Source organism: Hyaloscypha bicolor (assembly GCF_002865645.1).
Source record: "Hyaloscypha bicolor E unplaced genomic scaffold K444scaffold_17, whole genome shotgun sequence".
In the NCBI taxonomy this organism is placed as follows: Eukaryota; Fungi; Ascomycota; class Leotiomycetes; order Helotiales; family Hyaloscyphaceae; genus Hyaloscypha; species Hyaloscypha bicolor.
Genome location: NW_020194519.1, coordinates 1164517 through 1192361, shown reverse-complemented (window position 1 = coordinate 1192361; position 27845 = coordinate 1164517). Strand labels below are relative to the sequence as shown.

Sequence of the window (27845 nt, the reverse complement as noted above, 5' to 3'; positions counted from 1 at the left end):
TCTTTTTAACTTTCTTAGTATTTGGCTTTATAAGATTAATAAAAAAGCCCTTATTAGTACTATTTATTTCGCTTATTAGACTATTAGACTTATTATTACTAGTAACTAAAACCTCTATTTTATTATTCTTAGAATATTTTACTAAGATATTTTCTATAATAATTTCAGATATATTTTTAAGAGTAATACGGGCTATATTTTATATATTAATTTATTCTTAAATAAGAGAATTACTATTTTCGTTTATAAAGGTAGTTTGGCTAGTAATTATATTAATAATAGTAGTAGCTACTAAACTTGAGATACTATTACTATTACTTAAGTTATCCAGAATCTAGTAAATAGCCTTATTTAATCCGGTTATAAATAATATATTACTAGAATTTCTTATTTATTTTGTCTTTATTAATAATTCTATTAAGATAATAATAATAATATAAATAATTAAGATTATAAAAGTTAAAGTAGTTAGGAAGATTTCCTTTAATTTTTAATAATATTTCGAACTAATATAGGCAAGTATTTACCTTTAGCTTAGCTTTAAGAATTCACTTTTTTTTTATATAATTTACCTAGATAGTAAAATATAATCTAGTATAATAAAAGAAAATATTTTATCCAGATTTCTGGAAAAGAAAATAAATACTAATATAATAAAATAAAGGAAATATATTAGGATTTAAATAAAACCCGGAAAATATCTAGGTTTTTTTTCTTTTCTTTTAGTTATAAAGGCCTTATTATTAAGATTTATTATTATCTGGGTAATCTTTATTAAACTCGTTTTTTTTAGTATACTAAATTCATTTATTTAGTTAGATAAGAGATTCTACTTTACTAGAATTCTGCTTATAGAATTTATATAATTCAAGTACTAAGTTCTTAAAGTTTAATATAAGATATTATTTATTATTTATATTCTATTTCTTTTATTTAATCTTATAATAAAGCTTATTATAAAATATCTTAAAAAAGAGGATCTTTTCGACTTCCTATTCGAGTTTACTATTAACTTTAATAGAACCAGGTTTTTTATTAGTCTAACTAGATAATAGGTTAATAGAATTCTTATAAAGTCTATTTATATAGAAAATTATCTAAATCCTATATAATAGAAAAAGGTCTAATTAATATAAATAGCAGACTATTTTATTAATCTTAAATAGTCTAGTAAGGAAATAGTCTAATTTATTAAATAAATAGTTTGTTTTCTATATCTTTTTAATTATATAGATTATATTTCCTAAACTAAAGTCTAGTTCTTACTATTTCTTATTAGCTTATTTAGCTTAATATTTCTAAACTATTACTATATATTCTCGGGTATAATTAATAGTAGTATTAATTCTCTTAGCCTATTATTATACTTTTTCCTAATTAAGTTTTTCTTTTAGTATTTTAAACTTTATTATTAGTAATATCTAGTTAAAGTTTAGCCTGGGTTTATATCTATAATCGGCTATTAAGGAAAATAAGCCAGTTAATTTATATAAATAAGTAATACTTATAATATTAAATACCGGGAGTAAATTTACTTAATTATTCTAGAAGTAATTAATAAAAGAGTAAAGTCGAGTATTAATAATCTAGTTAATAATTTCTGTTTATCTATTAGTTTAAATATATTCTATAGTTAAGAGTTTTAGCTTAGTTCTAGTTAATCTTAATAGTTTATTTATAAAGTCTAAAATAAATTAGGGTTTTTAATTACTTATAATAATAAGGGGAAATTCTCGGAATTACTAGATATAATAGTAAAATAGGCCAGTAATAGTTCTGGCTATAGTATTTTTAGTTATTAGTAGGCTTATATATTATTTAAATAATTAATTAACTATAATAAATATATTATTATATTTCTTATTTATAGAACTAGAAATATAGAAATTTATAAACAAATTGTCTTATATTCTTAGAGGAACTAGTAATAGATATAATAGGCCTAGTATTCTATTTCTTAGCTTATAAGACCTTTAATATTTATAGTAGTTTATTATAAAGTAATTAATATTTATAAAAAAAGTAAGCTATTAGTAAAGTTTCTAAACTAGAATTTTTGTCTTATTTTAACTAAGATATATAATAGTTATTATATTATGGATTTATTATAAGAGCCTGGTTTATAGATTATTATATCTATCTAATATAATAAGTCTTTTATTATAAAATATATAGCTATTTAATATTTCCTATAAATCTGTATTTTCCCGGGCTTTCTTATATTTGTTTTTTAGGGCTAGGTTCGTTTAATTAGTTTATAGAACTTTAACTATAATAAATAGCTCGTCTATTTCTTTTATTTTAGTAGAAATATAAGCTATATTTATTATTTTAGTAAAAGCGAGAATTAGGTCTAATAAAATAACTTATCTAGTTCTTTTAGCTTTCTTAGCCTGCTTCTAAATTAGTATAAGCTTATTCTTTCGGGATAAGATATTAGTAATAATATTATTTTTACTTAGCTAATAGGTAATCTAGTAATAAAATTATAATAGGAAATCTATTTATTAGATTTATTATTTATTTAAGAGCCTCTTAGTACTAAAATACTCGAGAGCTTTATAGTTAATAATAATTAGAAAATTAGGTAAGCTAATTAGTTCTACTTATTATTTCTGAAGTTCTTAGATAATAATAAGAAGTTTCTTATTATGAATTTTATAATAGCTTTTGGCTTCTTAAAAAGCTTTAGAATAGAATAAGACCGGGTACTATTATCTATTCTCTAAGCTTTTTTAAGAGAGTATACCCGTAGTAGCTAGGTCTAAATAATTAGTTTTCGGGCGAGTTTCCTTATTATATTTAAAATAGAGAAATATAAGAATAAAAAGAAATAAATCTTTAAGCTAATTAAATATAAACTTTAGCGAAATATTCTTTTTAGTTAAGTAATTTAAAAGGCAGAAGATATATTTATAGGCTTGGATAAACCTATAATAGAAATTATAAAAGCCTAAAAACGACTATATTTCTCTTTTTATTATAGGTTAGTACTAGTTTCGGATAATAGAGGTTTTAATAAAGTTTATTTATATATCTCAATCCGAGATAATAAATTCTAAAAATATTATTTTAGAGACTTTAAATTCGTATTTATAGATATTAATTTATAATCCGGTATCCTAAAGCTTCTATAGAACCATTCTAATATACTATTAATACTTCTTCTTATTCTTAGAAAAGATTAATATATTATTAATATAGGCTAAATAAAAGTTATCTAAATAGTTTATTAGGATAGTATTAATATATTATTAGAAAATTATTAGACTATTATAGAATCTAAATAATAAAACTACTAGTTTAAAGAATTCATATCTTATTCTAAAAGCTATTTATACTATAGAAGCTAGTACTATATAAATTTAGTTAAAAGTATATTAAATATCTAATTTAGTAAATACTAATAATTTAGCTAATTAGTTAAAAGTCTTAGTAATAAATAATAAGAAATAATAGTTCTTTTTTATTATAGTATTTAGCTATTAATAATTAATATAAAATTATAGGCTATTATTTTTCTTTTTAATAAATAAAACTAGTAATAAGAAAAAAGATTTAAATAACTTAATAAATCCCTTTTTTAGGTTCTTAATAAGATATTCTTTTATTTTTTCGAGTTTACTAGAGCTTATCTTATAAAAATAAGCTATTTTTATTAAAGGATCTAGTCTATTAAAACGGAGCTTATAGTTAAAGAATTGAGACTAGGGAAGCTTATTTACTACTTTTTTTGGAAAATACCCTAGTTATATTATATAGCTATATAAGAAGAAATATTTAGAGCTCTTAAAGTTCTTTAGGATTAAAAGATAATATATTATTAAGAATATTGGGTTTGTTTATATTTAGGAAATATATTAGGTTACTAGTTTAAATATAGTATCCGATAGACTATAGTATTAGTTATCTAATTACTATAAGTAGTAGTAAATATTTCTTTGGTTTATAACTCTATTTCTCAAGTATATAGTTAATCTTATTAATAGTAACTAATCTAATTAAGTTACTAGAGTCTTTAGTACTTAATTAGAAAATAGCTATTCTAATAAAATAGTAAGAATAGTCTAGTAGCTCGACTATTTCGAGAGTATTAAGGTCTAGCTCTTTCTTTCTTATCTAGTATTTAGCTTTTCTTATAAAAAGGTTTTATAAAAAAGTAAGAAATATATTCTTTTATTTCTCAAATCTGGTTTTACTAGTTTCTTTTAGGATCCTAGTTAAAGTATCTTTAAAATAGTTATTTTTTTAATATTTCTTATTAAAATATCGGATTTTCTAAGTAAGATCCGGCTAATTTACCTTATAGTTTTCTGGCTAATAGAGTTAATTCTATTAATAGTCTAGTAAAATATTATACTTTACTAGCTATTTCTTTTCCAGAATTATATTATAAGAGCTAAGGTTAGTAATAAGTAGGTATTATTGAGTTTAGGAATACTAATTAATAGCTAGATCTATAATAGCTAGATATTAAATAGCTAGATATTAAATAGCTTTACTAGGTTATTTATTAAAACCTTATAAGGAAACGAGAGTTTTAAATTTATATAAGGGCATTTATAATACTTTTATTAAGGGGCAAATATGCTTTTAGTTAATTAAAATATATATATTTACTCTAGTATTTATTAGATACTAGAAAATTATAGTTTTGCTTTTCTAGCTTATTTTATAATTAATAAGGAACTAGTTCCCGCTAATTAGCTAAATAAGATCTATAAGTTTTTAGTAAAGTTCTTACTTTAGGAGGGCTATTTCTATATCTAGAGCTAGACTTTTCCTAATTTATTAATATTATATTTCTTATTAAATAATAGATAGAAATTAATATTCTTATTATTTACTTCTAAATTATTAGCTTTTTCTAAATAATTCTCTTTAATAAATATAACCTTATTAAAGTCAGGACAAATACTTTTTATATATCCAGGCTTTCTATAGCTATAATAATAAAGACTCTTTAGCTAGTCTAGTTTCTTTTCAAATTCTTAATAAACTATCTTCTTTAGTTATAAAAATACCGGCTACTAAGATTAATTTATTAGATATAGAATTATTATAGCTCTTTGAATTCCGGCAGGCTTTCTAGCCTGAAATAGTATTTAATAGCAAGTAGTTTCTACTAGTTATTTCTTCTAGAATTACTAATTTTTAATTAAGAGAAGCCTATTCTCTTATTCTATATACTATTTAGTAAGGTCCCTAAAAATATTAAACTTCTTATTATCCAAGCTCTTAAATAGCTCGAGATTTATTTTATTTATTAAATTATTATATTAGTTATCTAATAACTTTTCTAGTTTTATTATTAAATAAATAAACTCTATTTAAAATACCGGGAATAACTTATCTCTTTACTTTAGGTACTAATATACCTCTTTTATTTCCTAGTACTCTATCTCTTTGCTTTTACTATAAGCTTATTAGAGAATCTTAAAAAACTATTTAGTAGTCGAGATCTATCTAACTAATTCAGGTTCTAGTTAATTACGAATAAAGTTACGAGTATTTCTAGTAACTAGTTATATTATATAAGTAATTTTTAGTAGTTTACTATTAAATTCAGAGAAATTCTATATTAGTTTATTTCTTATATTAAATATCTAATTATTAATCTAGTAATTATCCTTACTTATAAATAGGGCAGGATTCTTAATTCTAATAAGCTATAATTAATTACTATAAATTAAAAGCAAAAGGAAGTCTTAGTATTAGCTATTAAATAGTTCTCCTAATAGGGATTTATAGTATTCCTAAATATTTACTTATTTAGATCTCTACTTTATTACTTTTTCTTATACTAGTCTTTTTCTTATATAAAATTAACTAGTAATTACCTCTAGCTCATTAACTTTCTTAGTAAATTAGTTAATATATAAGTGAAATTTCTAGTAGTATTTTACTTATTTATTAGTTATAAGGTAATATTTATTAATAAAGTTATCTCATATAAGTAATTTCTACTAGGCCTTATTTATTTTCGAAGTATTTATACTAATTTTGAGTTCTAAGTTAGCTAGCTATTCCTTAATATCTTCTTCCGGAATAGTATTATAATAGCTTTCCTAGTAATATAGATTTATAATATTAAAATCCGGCTCTTTTATTTTATTATACTAGGGCCTTTTATCTAATATATCTATAATAGTAGTACTTAGTCCCGGGCTATTTATAATAGCTTTAGAAAGGATATTAGTTATAAAGATAAATACTAAGTAAGTTCTTCTTATTTAATATTAGTAAACTATAACTAATTATTATTTTATCTAGTTTTAAGTTAATAGACTAAAACCGACTATTATCTTTTCTTAGTTTAAATTAGTAAACTACTACTAATTCTTTCTATATTAGGAGAGGGAGCTAGTTCTTTTATTCTTATTAGTATTAAGGAAATATTATTTGCTCTAGTTAAGAATCAGGCTTCGAGATTAACTAGATTATAGAGAATAATATCTTTCTTCTTTTATATTAGTAGAGAACTAATTACTAGAAAAGGAATATTATCTGCTTTAGTTAAGGGTCAGGCTTCGAGATTAACTAGATTATAGAAAATATTATATTTCTAGTTAAACTCTCTAGTTCTTTATAGTTTAAGGAAGTTATTAAATATTAAAAGCAGTATTCTATCTTTACTTTCCAAGAATAAATATAGGTCCTTTACCGGCAGTATTATATTACCTCTATAGGCTAAATTAAATAAGCTTAGTATTATATAATAGCGGGATTAATATAATAGTTAAAGGCTTAAAGTTTAAAGAATCTTATATATTAGAAAATACTAAGCTATGAAATAAAGTAGAGAGAATGCCTTAACCTTTAGTATTATTTCATCCAAGTAATTCCGGCTTAGCTTTATTTTATACCTGTTTCTAATATCCTATTCTTAGCAGATTATACCCTTATATTAGTTATTATAAATATAAGTAAAATGCTTTAAATTAATAAAAGCAAAACCTTTAAAATCTTTAAAGAAATTATATATTTAAATCTTTTTTTAAAAACCGAAAACCGAAAATCTTTCTTTAAAATTACTTTTTAATTAAGTTCTAGAATAATAAATACTTATAAGCTAGTAATTTAATTATTAATAATAAGTCTTATTTTAAAATCTTATAATTCTTATATATATACTAATAATAAAATTATTAGAAAAAATATAATAATAAAAAATATAATAATAAAAAATATAATAATAAAAAATATAATAATAAAAAATATAATAATAAAAAATATAATAATAAAAAATATAATAATAAAAATATAATAATAAAAATATAATAATAAAAAATATAATAATAAAAAATATAATAATAAAAAATATAATAATAAAAAATATAATAATAAAAAATATAATAATAAAAAATATAATAATAAAAAATATTAACTTTCAAATATACTTTTATTAAATTAAATTATTTTATTAATAGCTTTATTTAATTCAAATATTTTATTAATATTTCTAAAAACTTTATAAATAAATTTTAAAGAAAGAAGTTTTTTCTTTTAATAAAAAGATTCTAGATATTAAAAACCCAATTATTACTTATAATATAAGAAAATAAGCTAAAGATTCTAATAACTTCTTTAAAAATATTTATATAATTATTAAAAGTTATTAGAAAATTACTAAGAAATTAATTACTTATAAAATAAGATATAAAAATACTAAAGGTATTTTCGAGAATATTAAACTTTATAATACTAAACTCGGGAAAAATATTTAATATTATAAGAATATAATAAGTTAACTTATATAAAAACTAGTTATATCTGTTTTTTTTTTAGCTCTTTATTTCTTTTAAATTATTTTAATTTTACTAAAATCTCTTATTTTCTAAGCTTTTTTTAAATTTAACTTTTATTATTAAAAACTATAAAGTTTTTAATAACTAATTAGTTTAAATCAAGAATAATCTATAAAGTAATACTAATTTATATTTTTTAAAGAATTTCAAGATTATTTATATTTCTAGTAAATTTATTAGCTATACTTTTACTTTAATTAATTCTTATATAAATAAAAATAGCCCGAATTAATATTATTAACTTTTAGGTTAATTAAGCTAATTATAATAATTAGAACAATTAGTATAACCTTTATATTACTTCTTATATTACTAATATATATATATATCTATAATATACTCTTGTAATTATATCGGTTGTATTCTCTATTTAGAAGGCGCCCTCCTAGACTTCTCAAGAGAAATAGAGATTAGTTCTATACTAAATCTATTACCTGACTTCTAAATGCAACCATTTCTATTTGATTTATTGCTTACCTATAACCACCTCGCATCCTTAGTATATAGGCAAGTCTTACTCACTAGTAGGGTTACAGTTTCATCTTTAAAATATCTATTATTAAGAATTATTCATTATGAGAAGGAATTAAAAATTGAACTTGATCCACAGAACTCTAGGTAGGATAGAGCAACTCGAATGTCAGACCTCCTCTTGTTAGTATGTAAAAGAAGTTAGGAGTCTCCAAAAGAATTCCACCTCTCGATGTGAACATGTTTTGTATATTCCAATAGTGCTTTTTTGATACGCTTGAAGCCGCGCCTTCTAAGAACTGAGCTCGGCATCTCTTCAAAGAGCTATCACCAGGTCAAAAACTCCGCACTATTTACAATGATTATCTCGTAAACCCTATAATTTTTTCCACCATTTTTGTCACGATTCCACGCTCCACCTAGCCTGGCATCTGGCATTTGGCATCTGAGCCTGGCATCTGGCATCTGGCATCTGGGGTCACATGATGGTTGCACGTGACGAAGCTAAGGGAAGCTGCACTCTGGGAAATTTAGAACACTAAGCCCCATTGGGCCGAGCCACAAGCGAAGAACTGTAAATACTTAAGGGACCTCAGCTCGAGACTCCCTTTCCTCCTTAGCTTAGTTTTCTCGATAAACAGTTCTCCTACAAGTGCCTCATCCGTGGGCTCCCTTTGTAGGTCTGTGACAATTTTCATATACGCAATCTCAAGGCCACCTAGCAATCAGTACAATAGCACCTACGATGTCTTCGATAGAGAGCCAGCAACCAATGGCAAAATCCTGTCAACCATTTACTCTCTTTACAAAACTCTCCCGAACCTGGGAGCGACGACCTGGGAGTTTGTCGTGCCAGCTGCACACGTCGTCGACGTAGCCGGCTCCAGACATAACGTCCCACATGCCTATATCAACGATGACGCAATACTTGATATCGTCTCAACCCACGAAGAGACCGGCAAGATTGATTACCCTCGAACACCATACCTAGACATTCGGCTCTTGACTCCTGGGGGAGATCTACTTCAGCTTCACCTTGACATTCTGTACTTCTCCAGCATTCCCTCGCCGAAAACTTTGCTGAGAACTTGATCGGATGCAGATGTTGAGGATAAGGTCAGACTTCTGCTTATGGGCTGTCTGGAGCCATTTATCTTTGGCATTTTTGGAATGTTATGTAGGGTTTTTTTTTAGGAACTTGGAGACGGTACTATTTTAGAGGGATATCCAACAAGCACCCGTTTGACAGAGGTTTGAGAATCTGAAGTAGTGTTGAAGAAAGTTCAAGGAGCTGGGCATTTTTAGAGGCAAGTTTCCGGTGGTTCAGCGGATCTCGCGACAAGATTTGAGGGCGCTGGCAGAGAGCAAGGATTAAGGGAAGGCCTTCCTCCTATCTTGTTGATGCACCGAAGCAACTATTAACGGCGGGATGTCTTTGGCAATGCAAGGACTTTTGGGCGGGGGAAACAGAGTTTCCTGACGGCAATGTTTGCTCGTCCCGACTCTCTGTCTCACGTAACCAGCGCCGCCTTTGCTCAGGCTCGGCTCAAGCTCGGCTCAGTCAGCTCAGATCTAAAACAAACCTTATCAAATACCCTTATAATTTATGAAATCCTTAAAAAGACCCTTATTCTTCAAGGGGGGACTAATACTTTATTAGATAAATATATACTTTTTAGGCTATTAATTAGTACCCTTTATTAAAAAGCCTTAAAAGTATATATAAATCTAATAAATAATTGGTATTAGTATGTTGTATTAATTGGGTTTTCGCGTCATTGGGGAGCCCGACCCTGAAGAAGGGCCCATTTTTGGGCGCATCTATTTTTAGCCGCCCACAATTCTCGAATTCTTGATGCATCGCTGAGCGGCAATAGAGGAGGAGGCTCTTGCAGGTTGAGTAAATCCAACATTTACGACGAACCTCGGATTGTTCCCACCCTGAACGTTGGTTTAAGTAAGACAAGCGATGGTATTACATCGTTATGGCGGCCTTTGGCTCACACTCTTAGGATCCGTGTGACCCTCGTGCTCGTTTGGAGCCTCCGGGAGGATTCGTTGAAGGGATCCTACTAACCTGAAAGGGCTTAGTATGACGTGGCGCAAGTCACGAGCAAAGTATTATTGGGCCACGCGCCCAGTATATCAAATAATTTAATTAATTATAATTATTGGCCGGTAATCAAATTAAATTAAGTCAGAATTATAGTAATTAAATTATAATTAATTATTTGCTTAATTTAATTAAATATAATTAATTACTGGGTTATATATTATTATATATGGCTATAAAAATAATATAAGTATTATAGTATAAAAGTAAAGCATATTTTACCCTAATTTAGATATTACCTTACTATTATAGGCTTAATAGCTAGTATCTCGCCTTTACTCACTTTACTTATCTTTATAAATAAGTATTATAATAGGGGTTTTAATTTCTCTAGTTATATAAGTATAATTATATAATATATAGAATAAATAATTCATATATATATATTATAATATATAAATAAATACTAAATATTATAAATCTAGTTCTCTATTTTTAAATAAAGTTTATAATTAGAATTATATTATTATACTTTACTACTTTACTAGTAAATTTAGTATTATATAATTGCAATAATATATATGGCTAGCTAGTATTTAGAATACTAAAGCTCCTATATTTATAAGCTTTTTTTCTTAGTTTAGAATTCTCGAATTAAGAGCCACTTTACTTTGCTTTTCAAGCCCAGAGACCCGGTTTTATAATATATATAAACAATTAGAATTATATAAATTATATAGGATTATGTTTCCTAATTAAGTAAAAGGCTTTATATATTTGGCTAAGTACTAGGGAATATATAAAGAGATACTTCTAGCTTTAGAAAGAGGTATTAATTAGTTTTTTATTAGAATTAATTCTTGAAATTAGTTATACTTATAAGTATTATTCTATAGCTTACTTATCTTAATTACTTATATATTACCTTGCTATTATATACTTTATAAGTTTATAATTTATATCTTAATACTAGTTAATAGTATATCTTTAATATATTCTATATTTCTATAACTTCTTCTATTATATTAAGCTTAGATCTATAAAACCTAATACTATTATATAAATAGGTCTATATAGGAATATTAAAACTTCTGGATACCTATACTTTTTATACTTTTTATATTTCTTATACTTTACTTTACTTAAGTTTATGGTTTATAATATCTTTATTAAATTAATTCTATTATTCCGAGTATTATTACCCTCGGTTAATCTTCTAATTTCCTTTTAAGGATAGCTAGCAAACTATAATATATACTTTATATCTAGAGCGGCAGGCCTTATACTATATAGTAATTTAGGAATAAAAGAGAAATAAATAATAAGAGGAAGAAGAGTATATAGGTAAGTTAACGGACCTATTTACAGGCAGGCTAACTTTTCTAGGCCCATAAACCCGTTATTCTAGCTATTTATAACTCTGTAATCTTGGCTGCTTCCTTACCTATAAGCCTTACCGGTACCGGAATACTAAATCAAATTATTATTAATCTTATACTCAGAATCTAAATCTTCCTTTTACCTATACTAAGCTTGCAAATTATATTTAGTACTAGTAGTAGGCTACTAGTAAGAAGGAGAGGGGGTTTACCGGATATCGGGTAATTATAATTAATAATTATATATGGGAGCCGACCTAAGAGGAGGAGCAAGAGCTCCAGGACCGGTAGTAGTAATATAAGAACGGAAAGATATAAAGAAGGATTTGGGAAGCGGATACTAAAGAGTGGATAAGGGAGCTGCGGGTACGAGAGGGCCAGTTTCTAGAAGAGGGAGAGTTTAAGGCGTAGTAGAAAGAGAATAAAAAAAAGAAATAAATAGAATATAAGTATTTAAAAGAGGAGTAGAGTATAAGGAGAAAAATGAGGAGGAAGAGAGAGAGGTAGGCAGAGTAGCTAGAGAAGGAAGTGCAAGAGAAGGAAGTATAAGAGAAGAGAGAGAGGCAAGAGGAGATAAATATAGATAAATATAAATATAATAATAATTATTAGCTTTAATTCTAGGGCAAATAAGGCTTGGAAGTGCCCGTAAATGGGAGGGAGCTCTATAAGTAGAAGCTTTATAAGTAAGAGTAAAGCTTGGGAGGGCTTGCGAGAGGGAAGGGGAAGCTTTGCAAGTAAGAGTGAGGCTTGAGAGGGCTTGCAAGAGGGAAAAGAGAGCTCTATAAGTGAAAATAAGGCTTGGGAGGGTCTATAGGAGGAAAGAGAGGACTTTATAGGCGGGAATAAGGCTTAGGAGGGAGTTATAGGCAAAAGTACGGGTAGTAAGGGGCTTGCAGGGGCTAGTAAGGCTTGGGAGGGCCCGTAAGAGAGCCGAAAGAGCCTATAGAAGCCCCGGAAAAGCCCGTAAAAGTAATACTATTCCTCTTATAATCGAAAAAAGCCTTTTACGGACTTTAGCCGGTTTTTTATATATAATATATATTAAGAATAAAATAAGAAAGTAAACCGGATCCGGTATATAAGATAAAAGGCTAAATATTTTAATAAAAGCTCTTAAATATTAATTAATATAAATATAAATAATAAATAATAAATAATAAATAATAAATAATAAATAATAAATAATAAATAATAAATAATAAATAATAAATAATAAATAATAAATAATAAATAATAAATAATAAAATATAATAATAAATAATAAATAATAAATAATAAATAATAAATAATAAATAATAAATAATAAATAATAAATAATAAATAATAAATAATAAATAATAAATAATAAATAATAAATAATAAATTAGAATTTTTTATTTTAATAATTAAATTTCTTTTTTTTAAATATAAAAAAATTATTTTAATATTTTTAATAATTAATTAATTTTAAATATTATATAAAATCTAATAACCCTTTTTTTAATAATTTATATATATTTAAATTAATATTTTAAATTAATATTCTTTGGTTTTTTAAACTTATTTATATTAGTTTTTATTTAAAATATTTATATTATTAAAGTTTAATAATTAAAAATATTAAGAATTTTTTATATAATTTAGTATTATATATAATTATATTATAAAAGTTTATATTTTAAATAATTTTTTAAATTTTATTAAATATTTTAATAATAATTAAAAAGAAATTTAATTAAACTTAAAATTTAAAAGAAATTATATATAAAATATAAATTAAAAGAATAGTTTTAGCTTATTTATAAATATTTATATATATTTATAAGCTATTTCCTTTCTTATATAATTTATAAAGAATTTATTCTTTTATTAATTAAAATAGCGAATATTGCATTCTAAGAGCCGCTTAAGGCCACTATTGGTATAGTACGAGAAAACATTTAGAGAGGGTTATAATATAGAGAGATTTTTCAGTCTCTAAACAAGATGGCTAAGAGTCTGGTTGTATCTTTGCAAGAATATCGTGGCGATGCCCTTGTAAGAGGCAAGAAGATGTTATGGAGGAGTATAAAATGGCGTCTGTGTTTGGTGGGCAGTATTGTCATCCTATTAACTGTGGCCATTGCGGTACCTGCCGTTGTGCTGCTACGGCGCTATTAGCCACTGTGGTCTTATAGCTCTGTTGTAGCTCTTATAAAGGGCTTGGTGAGAAATCTTCCGCTGTTTTAGCTCACATTTAAATTCTGACAAGGACAACTCGAAAATATATCTAGGTATTTTATTGGTAGTGTGGCTCTAATTCGTCATTCTTTGTCCCTTACTTGGTTAGTAACCATCGCTGATTCTACTCTGGAACTACAATAATCATTGGGCGGCAGTGCGCAGACCTCCTTCATAACCTTTCAAAGACAACATGGAAGATATCACAAGTTCGTCAGAACGCCACAGCTTCGTCCACGATTAGCAATGCTAGCTACTACTAGCAAGTACAGTCACAAAATACGTCAGTCAATTTAAACATTCCTTTTTGGGGTAGTGTACAGGCAGCTTCAGTTGCTATTCACGCCCGCAACAAAGACATTGAGGATCGTAGCAAACCTGCGGGATATCGTCAGCTTTTGTAAGCAAGTCAATGAACTTACCGGCGAGAATCACTCACGTTGACCCAGCCAATACCAGCTCGATCATTTTAGCCTTCGTTAGTCGCGATAAGATGGACAAGTATATCAAAGTTGCTAAAGTTATGACAGCGATCCGAGCCCACGTGGAAGTGATGAGGACGCAAATAATGATGGGGCAGAGAAGAAGAAGAGCGATCGGGGATAGCATCAACACATCAGTGATCCTCCTGATCAAAGATCCCGAGTATAGGTAGACGCTGGGGTCGTTTGATGCCTCGTGCCCCGGAATCTAGACGGAACGGCCCAGGCCGTCTAGTCAGTTGTGTGGCTACCTATTGGGTTGGGATTGAATCCATTGACTGGGTTCTTACCGATCGAAATCCTTCCCAATTGTCGACCAAAAGATCCTCCACCCAATTCTCAAGATTCTTCTTCGCTGCGTCACTTGAGGATCCGAGACTGATGAGATCTTGCTGTTGATCTAAGTATCTTCGCTCATCCTTGTTCAAACTCCCATTCATCATCCAGTTCCTAAGGCTAGTCACATCCCGTGGTAGAGCATGGACGTAACCGAGTATTCGATGGGTCTTCTCCAGAAAGGAGTCTAGTGTCTCCGTGTCAAATGTCTAGAGTATCACAGTCGAGTAGTCATGTATGTGTCTTACCGTAGTCATCTAGAAGAACAGAAGCCTGAGAGAGAAGAGAGGTTCGGGCTGTGTTTCTATCACACCTGCTCATGCCGAGAAACAAGGGAGAGGCCTCGTTCTGGTCAAGGTTGTCGAGTTGCTCCTCGAGCTGTGACAACTTGTCCTGTTTGAGGCAGAGGAGCCAGGACCTGAGTCGGAGAAATCGTCGACATACTAGGAAGTCGGGGTTGGCAGCGACATAAGCGCAGAATCGAGGATAGTCGGCCCTATAATCTTCAACTGATGCAAACGGTTGGTACAATTTCTTCCGGGGAAACCATGCGCAGCCAGCTATAGGAAAATGAAGGGATGGACGTACTTGTTTTGGTCGGCGGACGACATTCCGTTTCTCTCGGGTTCATTTCTATGTCGCAGGCTTCTGAATTGCCCTTTCTGTCCCACCCAAGCCATATAATATCACAGAAAAGCTTCGCGTGGTGGCGCAAACTGCTTGGGATATTGCAAAGCGGTACATCCATGCCTAAGTCCACGTTTCCATTCAATATTGAATGAATGAAGCGTTTATTCCTCCCAGCAACACTAGGTTCAAAAGTTCAATTTGTCAGAGAGGTCTTATTGCTACTTCTACACAAATTCTACTACGACTTCTTCAATGCCTGATGGGATGCCTTGCCAGCGAGACGTGCTCGCTCAGTTCTTGTGCTCCACTCCACCGGGCCACAGCGTTCCCATCTTCCTAACCTCTTGGCAACCCGACCTCTTCCTATCCTAGATCCCTACCTTTCCTTTCCTATCTTAGGGCCAGGATAGGAGTAGGTCGGGAGAATGGGAACGCTGCCGGACCACAAGCACGCGCTGCACTGTAGCCGGGCGTGCTTTCATGCGGTCCTGGATTAACGACAAGCATTTGAGCAAAGTGTCTTGTCGTGGTCCGCCTTAGCGGGGCTGGGTTGCAGTGAGCAGTAATCTGCAAGGCAACCAATCTGGAGTGTAGACCAGACTATTGACCTATTAGGCTATGACAAGAAGCAATCGGGCAACATAAGAACCGCAGCTCTCTCGCTGCCTTCCATTGTTTGCCTCGTGGATTAGTCTAGCGAAGATGTCTTCGTCCGACGGGTAAGTACAGGTGCTTCTCTAGCTAGAGCTGGCTATGAAGCTAATAATAACTTTCGAATGGAAGACGCACGACCCCAGATTTCACTGTCGATAAGGGTGGAAAGGGGAGGAGTCTCGCACCTAAAGAAGTTTGTCGCATGCTGCCTTGAAACTTGTATTAGATCCCCAAAACTAAGATATCATCATATAGGAGAGTGCTTTCAGTGTCGGCGATTCAGTTTATGTCACGTCGGCGGATGGACAGAAAAGGGGTCCTTACCTCATTGAAACGGTTGTTGATGGCGGAAAATATACTCTCTGCTATCCTGACACGTTTCAGAGTTATGAGAATGGCGCTCAGGTTGATAAAAGCGAGCTCTCGAAGCAGTAGCGATTTGACATGGCGCTTTATTTCTTTCCTGGGTTATCGGCTGTCAATAGCTTGATTAACTTCATGGCGTCCAAATTTGAAGGCAAAGCCGCTTGCTGCTAGCATGCTATTAAAAATGTCGCACGTATTTATCGCCCCAAGGGCACTACTGCAAAGACGCATGTCACTACCATAGGTGGCATTTGGCATCACTGCTCCGTGAGGTGCCGACTTTGTTGTCTGTATAGGCTCAAATGGCTTGGCCTATTGCCCAAACAGTCCAGGACAAGAGTAATAAAGAACGTTTCTCCCAATTCGGCTCAAATGAAAATTAAATAAAACTTGTCCTTCTAGAGAAGTCGCTAGTCAAGGTCCTCAACTGGCAAGTCAAGTTCGTTCCCAAGGATCTCTCATCATGTCTTCCCAAGCTCCAGCCTCATAAGTATGCACCGGAAAGGTAAGCATGGCCCAGGCCTCCAGTGAAGCACTTGTATCTTGCTCCCCTCGTCTGTGTCTGTGTCTGTTCTTCCGCCGGAGTGTTAAAAACTCGCCAAGATTAGGTTGCTCCAACGACGTGAACGAGGTTGGCTGCGAGGTGATGCAGACCTTGATATAATCGTCGCACCTTTCTATACTGTCACCCAACTCCTTAGGCAAGGACATCCGTATCTTCAACCTCCATTCGCCACTGTTATGGCTAGTGTTGTTAAAAAATTCTAGGGCGTTGTAACTGAGCCGCTGAGGAATAACTTCGTGGTTAGCGTACAGGAGATCCTCGACATCCCATATTGCCCCCATAGCAAAGACATTGACGTAGAGTGCCGACAAGCCCCAGTTCAACACGACCAATTCGAGCGAATCCCCATCTTTAACCAGAGCCATAGGGTGGGTGGTGGGATGACAACATTGTGAGTGGTAATTTCTATCATCACTAGCCACGAGTGAGACACCAAACTGTTCTCGCAGTGGATTTTCCGAGTAGTTTGGCTCGCGCAAGTTGTATATATCCCAATATTGGGCCACGTGCTCCATAACATCTAGCACGAACTCTGCATTCTCTTCCAGAGGATACATAGACTTTGGCAAGAGTTTATCCGGAATAAGGTCGCCATATTCTCGAATCTGGTAATAATCGTTCGTTAAAACGGTGACGATGAATGTAAAGGTAGTGGCGTCCTCGGTCCCGTCGACATAAGTGATGTGCAGCGACACTCGATCATGCACGGCTTTCGACCATACTTCGGAACGTGGAATCTGCAAGTTAAGCCCGATAGTAAATCTGCGTAGAGACAAGCGAGTGATTGCTGTCGCAGTCAAACCTGACGCGGCTGTGAAAGCCCCGGCGTTCGAGTCTAGCAACTCCAAGTCTGAAGTTAGACCACGGACCTCTGTGGCCTTGAACGTTAGGGGACTTGATGTCGATGCTATGGTAAGGTCCGAAGTAGGATCGTCTGGATCAATCGCGAAGAAGTCCTCGGAGCTAATGCCATGAGCTAGACCAGCTTCAAGTTGAAGACCTGTCGCGGTTTTGACGACCGGAATCGGGGCTGCGTGCCACGGAAACGTGGAGTCTGTGAAGAAACTGAGGGTGTTGTTTCCGTAAAGCATAGGCCGCTGATTGGGGCACTTTTCTCGAAATCGTGATACGATATGTGAGTATATGTATTGATGTTTGCCGCCGACACCTCCCCGTCGGATGAAGGCTCTGACTAGGAAGTAGGACAACGCCCCATAGAATTGCCCGTTTCCAAAGTCCAGCTCCATAGCCTTTTCTGTCGGCCCACATGCAGCAAGTACAACATAGCCCTCCGGATCAATCAACCAGTTGAGCCGGGATGACGCCGCTCGGTACACGGGACCTGCGTCCTCGTTCTCCTCGTTCGGCGCAGGATCTGGTTCTGGAGGATGGGCCACATCCACTGCAAGATTGTAGGGCAAGTATTTAACCAAAGGATCAAGCCTGTCACGCACGACGCTCCCCGATGGGCGAGCATCATCAGGGTGCTGGAGGCTCGCTGTGAGTACCTGGGTGTCAGAATGAGGAAAAGACTTCATAAGTTGCTTCCTCATGCTTTGAACGTCTTGGACACATCCTTTGAGCGGTTGCCATTCGCTGCGCCGTTCAAGTGGGGTGAAACAGATACCGATTAGGATAGCATAGTGCCTCATCGAAGATTTTGGTTCCGACCCCATAAGGAAAGTTGACAGAAAGCTGTATCGTGGTCCGAATGACACTTGGCTGATCGTTGGGCGATTGACGACCCTCCGAAGTAACAGAAGGAAGATTTAGTGATAAAAAGAAAATTGGCCGTAGCCACGCATCAACGACTCGAGTGCCAAGCAGTGAGCCGCAACCATGAAGTGCATGGTTATAAAGTACTGGTTTTATGGTTTTTTTGTGATTGGGCGAGTTGAGCTGCAGCCGGGCACAACAGGGCGAACAGTTATACGAGTTCGATTCGTCAGGCTGCATATGCAGTCACGCAAGTTCCGTCCACACTCTCTTCTCGTACGACACACACACATACGATTACTCGTCAAAGGCTATATTCGACTGCAATCGACGCATAGCTTTAGGAAACGAAGTATTGGCTATCACTTATGCCCGCTACACGTCTCCCCTTTCGATGCCAGAAGATAACCGAAGGTTAGCAAACGAAAACTGATTCTCCAGCTTGCCAAAGCTCGATATTGCCTAGTTCCCCGCAGATTAGGCTGGCATTTGACTTCTGCACCTGATCAGGGAGAACCCACCAAACCAACCGGGTTTTATCGGTTGTGCCCGTTATGGCGTCCGCAGATGGTGGAGCTTACCAGTTGGCGACTGCCAATCCGGAAGCCAGGAATCTCATTATCGAATCCAGCAGTCTCCTGCGACAATACATGGAGAGCACGACGTTTCAGAAGTTCCAAGAGCCAACAGACAGGTCCGCAGAGGCCAGCGAAACGTTAGAAAAATCCATTCGACTAGCGACAAAGGCCCTAGAGATTGACCCGGATTCTCCGGACCTTGCTTTCTATTATGCATCACTGGCCAAGACCAGTTCCATGCGGGTCTTGCTCGCACGTTCTACGACAGGTAAATGGGAGGCAGGTACTCTTGACGAAGCAGTCCACTTTTCCAGATTAGCTTTGCGCGCGAATGCTGATGAGAAGTCCAACTTTCGGGCATATTTATGGAATGCTCTCGCAGTAGCTTTGCAGCAGAGAGACCAACTGCATGGCTCTCTTCACGACTTGAGAGAAGCCGCCCAAGCCAGCGGACAAGCCATAGATACCACAGCACTTCCCGCTGAACGTGTAGCGTTCTCACAAGTACTTGCAATATGCCTATCACGGATTTATGAGAATACGAGAGGCAGCCATGAGCTTGAAGAAGCAATTGGAGTGAACAGGCAAGGATTGGAGATTGCAGCAGACTACTCGGAACGACTTCCATTCGCGGTCGACTTGTCGCGCCTCCTCGACAGAAAGTTCGAGAGTATAGGAGGAGATGAGGATCTCAACGAGGCCATCCTCATAGGAAAACAGGCAATTGAGGCTATGCCCGAAATACCAGATGAGTACTATGAAATGGATGGGATCATATTTGAGAATACTCGGAGTCCGATTTCAGCATTGCAATTCCTAACGGAACTGCTTATGAAGCGACACACCAAGACGGGGACGAAGGGAGACCTTGAACAAGCCGTTATGTATGGAAAACAGGCAGTCGATTTGATGCCGGATACCACCCACAAGACCAGTCTACTGGACTCCTTTTCGCTCCGGCCTGCATCTATATATTCTGAATCCAATTCTGGCAAAGCCGAGACCATCTCACTTCTCAACCGAGTCCTCACTACAACTTTAGAGGGGATTGATGGAGTGTGGTTTGCGATATCTGTAGGGATGGTTGCCACAGAAAACCCGAGCAGCATCAGTGAAACGGAGCAACTCATTCTTCTCCTTGAACGACAGATGCAAAAGTTCAAAGGCAAGCTTGACCTTCCCGCGTCCGCTTTGATGCCCATGGTAGTCTCGAGACTGTTTTTCATCAAATTCAGCAAGACGCTCTGGGAGATTGATCTTGAAAGAAGCATGGCGTTGGTTGAAGAAGCAGTCGACGAGCTAACTGGCTACGAAAACGAATACAGGATACTATATCAATCTTGTCTAACAAGCGTCAACTGCGGACTTACGATACCAAGACTCAAGATTGAGCATGATCCTACGAGCCCGAATCCTGTTCTGAAACCGGCATATGTGGGCAAGGGAATAAAAGAAGAGTTAAAAATATTGTATGCGGGCTTTCCGGAGATTGACCAAAAGGAAATCGTGGGGCATAGATGGGCTAATGCCGCTTTGTTCAACGACCATAACCTCGCCCAGCTCTTCGGCGCTGAATCATTGTTTGATAACAACCAGGTTATTGTGAATATGAGGGAGTTTATCGACACGTTGCCCGAGAACGATCCACTACGAGCGCACCTCTTTTGCGATCTCGCAGAGCAACTTCTCAGGAAGTACCAAGCGACGAAGGATCTGAATACATTCGACGAAAGTATCCATGCGGCGAGAGCAGCGCTTGCGGCCTTTGAAGTCAACGCAGATCCGCCATGGTCGCAGCCAACAATTGACTTCTGTAAGAATTTCGGTGCACCACTAGGCAGGGGATTCTTTTCGGTAGTGCTTTCCGAGTGTCTAGAAGCCAAGAGCCTCGCGACTGAGGAGATTGCCCCGTTGGATGAGGCAATCCAGGTGCTTGAGAGGGTGTTCGACAAACGTGGAGACAGCACTTTAGATCTCGGGATTGCTCGAAGCGCGCTTCTGCCGCGTCTCCTCAAGAGATACGATCGTACCAAATCGACGGCCGACCTCGAGAACGCATTCAACAGCGCCAGAGCTAATTTGCGCAATGCCAATTTGTTTCTACCTTTACGAATCATATCGTTCAATATTCTCGTCTTCCTACATTCATATATGGATCATAAGGGCATGGAAAATCTGTTCCAAGACGCGGTCTTTGCTATCGGCCTTGTCCCCAGGATGATCGTGCGATCGCTTGAAAGTTCTGATGATACTCTCTTCCTGCTCTCCAGTGCCGTCAGTGTGGCATCCAACGCAGCAGCGCTGGCATTAGAGACAGACAAGGACCCTATGCTCGCCTTGGAGCTCCTCGAGAGTGGTCGCGGTGTCATAGTAGCGTCTCTGCAGGACCTTCGTGCAGATGCATACGACCTTCAGGCCAAGCACCCCTTAGTGGCGGAACGCTTCACTCGTTTGCAGAAGGAACTTAGTACTCCTGCACCCTCCAAAGTCACCACGTTCTTCCAGTTATCCGGCGGCCGCGAAGTCGCCGATACCGAACAACTCGATCGCCGCGACCAGGCTGTACGGGAGTTTGATAGTATTCTGGAGGAAATTCGACAACTGCCTGGGTTTCAAAGCTTCTTGGGCTCACCAAATGACTCGGACATACTGGAAGCTGCCAGGGGTGGACCCATCGCCGTCATCAACGTCAGCGAGATTCGGTGCGATGCGATTCTTGTTCAACGAGACAGAGCACGAAGTTTGCGTCTCCCTTATCTATACTTGCAAGACATCAAAAAGAAGGGCGAGGGTGACGATCTGGGGAGCATTGATATTCTCGCTTGGCTGTGGGCTACCATCGCTTGCCCGGTTCTGCACGCTCTCGGTTTCATCCAGCCTCCTTCGACTGACAGTGACCTACCACGTATATGGTGGATCCCGACAGGCCCGTTGAGCAGATTCCCGCTCCACGCCGCTGGGTACCACGGCAAACGGTCCTACAAGACGGTCATCGATAGGGTTATGTCGTCGTATAGCTGTTCGATTAAAGTAGTCATTAGCGGTCGCCGTCGTCGCATATGCACTACCTCACCGTCGACACCTGGACAGGCGCTGCTCGTAGCAATGTCGCAGACAAGTGGATATAACACGCTCCGTTACAGCACAGACGAGGTAGCCAACGTCCGGGATATCTGCAAATCGATGTCCCTCAAGACCATCGATTTCCAAAACCCACACAAGCGGGACATACTACGGAATTTGCCTAACTGCAAAGTATTCCACTTCGCTGGTCACGCCTATGCCGACGCCTCGAACCCATTAAACAGCCAGCTGTATCTGCATGACTGGAAAGACAACCCCCTCTGCGTGTCTGACCTTCTCAAACTCAACCTCAATGCTCACGCGCCATTTCTCGCGTACCTCTCTGCCTGTGGTACCGGCCGAGTTAGGGATGACTCGTATCTTGACGAGAGCACTCATTTGATCAGCGCGTTTCAGCTCGCGGGGTTCCGGCACGTCATCGGCACTCTTTGGGACGCAGACGACGAGTGGAGCGTGGAGATGTCCAGGATTACCTATGAGGGCATTCACGAGGGTGGTCTGACAAACGGGTCCGTGTGCCGGGGGCTGCACAACGCCAGCCGTACCCTTCGAGATCTCTGGGTTGACAAGATGAGGCCCGAGGAGCGAGAACGCCGCTATGAGGACATCGACAAGTCGGTCACGCATGGCAAAAGGCCGATGGAAAGCCCAACGGGGGTAGCCGAGTCTCATCAATTCTTCGAGGGCGAGGCGTCAGTAATGAACGATAAGGACATGGAAGCATGGTTGAAAGATCATATAGTGAGTGTCCAAAAACTCACGGAACGAACGTGGGAGTACGGGATGCTGAGATACTCGGGCCCGTACCGACAGGTACGGACTGTGACTCGTGGATGCTCGGATGTTGATTCGGTTGGATCTTCCTGTTCCCTCCCTGATCTCGATAACCTGGATGTGTCGACCAGCTGGACTATGAGACCGACCCAGTCCCAAGCTGACCCAAAGACTTTGAAAAACTTGGAGCTTTGGAACAGCCCAAGGATCTCTAATAAGGAGGCGCGAGCTTCGTCGAGCACGGCGTTTGCCCTTCCAGGTTCGTTGCAAGATATCGTCGAGGACTTGGATGCGCTCGTCACCGGACTGGGACTTCAGGACAAGGACCAAGAGATTCCGGAGGATAGTGCTTCGTTGAATCCGCTCTGGGAGACTCTGGGCTCCTTAGAAGTCGAGGGGCAGGATGTGTTACAGGATGTTTTCGAGGTCATGGCGGGGTTAGATTCGGGCTTAGATCCGGGTAAGATGCAGGACAGTATAAACGCTTCGAGTGCTTCGACGAAAGGACATGGAGTAAATAGAGGTACGCGAAAAGTCGACCGGGATGACGGTGGTGGCGCTGAAGAGGGGAGTAAGGGAACAGCACGTCCGCACTGGGTTCCTTATGTTCATTTTGGAGTATAAAGCCGTGCTAATAAAGAGCATCTCGGCTGACGATCAAGGACATATATCACATGGAGGGCATAGTCCAATAACTAATAGACGTCGAACAGGGAAAGTGATTGATGGACAAATTGATTAGAGATCTAAGTCTTAAAGCTTTGACGAAGGATTTTTATGGCTCTTAGCGCTACATGTGACCTAACACGCACGGGCCAAGAGAACGTGCCCGAAACTGCGCTGTAATATTAGCGACCTTCAGGGTTTAGGAGCCCAAAGTTCTAGCGAGGTCTCACTGTAATTACAGCGGTCTGTGTGCTGTAAACAACTTACCAACGTCAGGGCTTAGGTATAGTCACACTTACCTCAGATTAAAGCAGCCGCTGTCTAGCAACTTCTGAAAACCGAACGGGCGAATATGAGGTTAGAGCCCGACTATACTGGAAGTCAGATAGGGGGACAAGCTGGTGCAAACCCTTACTAGAGTTTAACCTAGTCTTTAACTCCTCCGCTAGCTCTATAATTCTATTTATGACTTATAACATCTATCCCTATGTCCCGAGACGCACCCCAGTATAAATTTTTTTTATAATTTTGGAATTATAATTTTTTTTTAAATAAATCTATAAAATTATTATTAAAATAAAAAAAATTCAATTATTTTTTCTTAAGAAAAACTTTATTATAATATAATTATAAGAATAATATTAATAATAATATAAAAGAAATATTAACTTTATTAATTAATAATTAATAAAATATATATTATAATTATTTTCTTTTTTATATTTAATAAAATATATATTATTAACTATTAATTAAAATAAATTTGTAATTATATAAAAAATAATATATTATATATATAATTATTAATATAATATATTATAAGATATATAATAATAAAATAATATATAAATAGTTAAGATAAATAAAATATAAAGTAATACTTATAAATATAACTAATTCCAAGAATTAATTCTAATAAAAAAACTAATTAATATTCTTTTCTAAAGCTAAAAGCATTTCCTTATATATTTTCTAATATTTAATTAAATATATAAAACTTTTTAATTAATTAGAAAATGCAATTTTATATAATTTATATAATTCTAATTATAAGCTTTATCTAAAATAAGAAACTAGATCTATAATATCTAATACTTATTTATATACTATTATATATATAAGGCATATAATAATAGGGTAATATATAAGTAATTAAGGTAAGTAAGCTATAAAGTAATACTTGTAAATATAACTAATTCCAAGAATTAATTCTAATAAAAAACTAATTAATACCCCTTTCTAAAGCTAGGAATATCTCCCTATATATTCCCTAGTACTTAGCTAAGCCTGCAAAATACTTTACTTAACTAGGAAATATAATCCTATATAATCCGTATAATTCCGATTACTTATATAATTCTAATTATAAGCTTTACCTAAAATAGGAAACTAGATTTATAATATCTAATACCTATCTATATACTATTATATATATCTATTATATTAATTCTTTCTCTGGGCCCTTATTCCTAAGAGGCCTGAGAAAACTATAAATAGCTTTATAAATAATTCCCTAAAACTTTCCCGGCTACTAGTTCTTCCTAAAAACTTTCTATAATTATTCTATTATTATATTAGATAATAGAATTAAGGATATAGTTTACTAATTTTACTTAGTTAATTTGCAAATTACCTCTAGTAATTTCTTCTTATAAAGGTAATATAAGTATAGTATATATTATTAGATATAAAGCTTTTCCGGTTTTCTAATTAGTTTATAAATCCTAACTTAGCCTTTATTTGCAAATAAATTATTATTCTATAGGCCCAAGAATTTGGAAAAGTTAATCCGATCTTCTGGTTTATTTATAAATTCTTTCTTTAGAATTTTCTGGATATTTCTAATATAGAACTAGTTCCAAATTCGTAATTACTATTTAGGGAAAGAGTATTATAAAAAGGCCTTTCCTTTCCTACTAACTAATCTTCCTTTTCCCTAATTATAATACTATACCTAGCTTTTTCTTATCTCTTGCCTTTTTTCTTTAAGCCTTCTTTAAGCTTTTTTAAGTTTCTTTAAGCTTTTTTAAGCTTCTTTAAGCTTTATTTAAGTTCCTTTCTAATTTTCTTTTCTACTTCTTTATTTATTAAGATAAATACTTCTCTTAGTACTTATTAGCCTATTATTACCCGTTTGGCTAATACTTTTATATTCTTAATTTGCCCTTATTATCTTTAATATTTCAAGAATATTACTAAGTTTCCCGACCTTACTTATATTAAGAATAATAATTACTTAATATATAATTACTATTACTTTAAGAATAAGAAATATAATTCTATAAATTATAAATTTCTTTCTTTTATTTCCTATTCTAATACTATCTAAAATTTCTTAAATATATATAATATAATTAAACTGCTTTTTTTAAGTTATTAATATATATAAGTATTTTTCCTAATCTTTATCTAAAAAAGAGAAAGCTATTATTATCTTTCTTTTATACTAAACTATATATATTTCTTATATTAAAGCTATTATTTGAGGTTAATAGATTTCTCTAATAATTTAAGAAATAAATTAAGTAATTCTTACTAGCTTAGTATAAATATAAAGTACTTTTAATAATATAATTAATATTCTTTAGTATTAAGTAAGCTTATTTCTTTCTTGTTTCTTACTAATAACTAATAGCTTTATAGGCTAATTTGCTACTTATTTCTTAAAAGAATTCTAATAAGAATAATAATAAGAATAGGATATTTATAGAATATAGAAATTAGAGTTTTTAAAATTCTTAATAATTTTTATATAACTTTTCCAAAAATAAATATATGGTTTTTAATAGTTTCCTAATAAAAGTATTTATATTTTATGCCTCTATTTAGCTAATAGTATTATAATATTATTCTTTTTTAAGTATTCTTATAATTCTTGAACTATATTCTCTAGATTACTTAGTAGTTCCTATATATTATTTACTAGTAAATAGCCTTTTTAATAAATGAGATATTTCTTTTCTTTTTTGTCTTTTTTATAGGCTATAATAAATTCTATCTCGAATTTCTCTTTATTCTTAATCTTAACTAGTTCTGGTTTTATTATAATACTAGCTTATAAGTACTATAATTCTAAGAGAGAAATATAGAAAATATTATAGATCTAATATAATAATAGTAATTTTAAGTAATATATCTATTTATATATTTCTATAATTTCTAGAACTTTAAAGAAATCGAGATATTTATTTACTAGCTTTATATTAGATTATAACTACTAAATATTCTTTATATAAAGTATAACTTTATTATATATATTAAATTCCTTATTAATATATTTCTTATTATAATACTTTTTCTATATATTTACTATTTTTTATTATTATTTTTCTAGTATTTCTTATTTTACTTAAATTTTCTATACTTTTTCCTATATTACTAGTATTTTTTTTTCTGGAATATTATTCTTAATATATAATTTAATACTAGAATAGAATCTATATAATATATAAAATAAAGAAATTCCTATTATTAAATATATAAAGTTATTATATATGAATTTTATAAAAATAAGCTTTATTATTTAGTTATTTTATTAGTAGCTAGTATAATACTTTAAGTACTATTCTAGAGTTTGGTTTAGATTCTCTATTTATTTATTAGTTTATAAGTAAAATATTATATTTAGCTATTATTAAACTTTTAAATAAAAGTATAGATTTAATTAGAACTTGCTTATAAAAACAAATTCTTTATTAGAGGTTATATTTATAAATATACTAAAATCTTTAATAATATAATATATAAATAGCTTTACTAACTTAAAAGCCGAGATTTTTTTAGTAATCGGAATATATTATATTATTTTCATATATTTATTAATAATAATAAATATAGAATTATATATCTTACTATAAAATATAGAATTATATATCTTACTATAAAATATAGAATTATATATCTTACTATAAAATCTAGAAGAAAGCAGTTCTATAATAAAGTTTATAGTAATTTCTTATTATAGTTTAGAGAGAAAAGGAAATAAACTAAATATACTATATAATAAATATTTTTTTATTTTAGTTTATTAATATATAAAGCAAGTTCTAATATAATCTTTTATATTCTTTTTTATATTTTA

At 33.3% G+C, this 27845-nt stretch overlaps 3 protein-coding genes across 3 annotated transcripts; 1 reads left to right on the top strand and 2 right to left on the bottom strand.

The window, feature by feature from the left end:
* Nucleotides 1–14348: 14348 nt before the first annotated feature.
* On the bottom strand, nt 14349–15362 carry K444DRAFT_640603 (uncharacterized protein; the record flags this gene model as incomplete). Its single annotated transcript, XM_024884513.1, has 4 exons — nt 14349–14603; nt 14686–14918; nt 14980–15240; nt 15320–15362. 4 exons carry the CDS (start codon nt 15360–15362, stop codon nt 14349–14351), a joined length of 792 nt encoding a protein of 263 aa, XP_024741757.1.
* Nucleotides 15363–16789: 1427 nt separating this feature from the next.
* On the bottom strand, nt 16790–18622 carry K444DRAFT_660048 (uncharacterized protein; the record flags this gene model as incomplete). Its single annotated transcript, XM_024886424.1, has 1 exon — nt 16790–18622. One exon carries the CDS (start codon nt 18620–18622, stop codon nt 16817–16819), a length of 1806 nt encoding a protein of 601 aa, XP_024741756.1. The 3' UTR covers nt 16790–16816.
* A 2634-nt stretch (nt 18623–21256) lies between these two features.
* On the top strand, nt 21257–23819 carry K444DRAFT_554208 (uncharacterized protein). Its single transcript, XM_024876641.1, has 2 exons — nt 21257–22989; nt 23590–23819. The coding sequence occupies exons 1-2, from the start codon at nt 21392–21394 to the stop codon at nt 23720–23722; spliced, it is 1731 nt and encodes a 576-aa protein (XP_024741755.1). The 5' UTR covers nt 21257–21391; the 3' UTR covers nt 23723–23819.
* Nucleotides 23820–27845: the final 4026 nt, after the last annotated feature.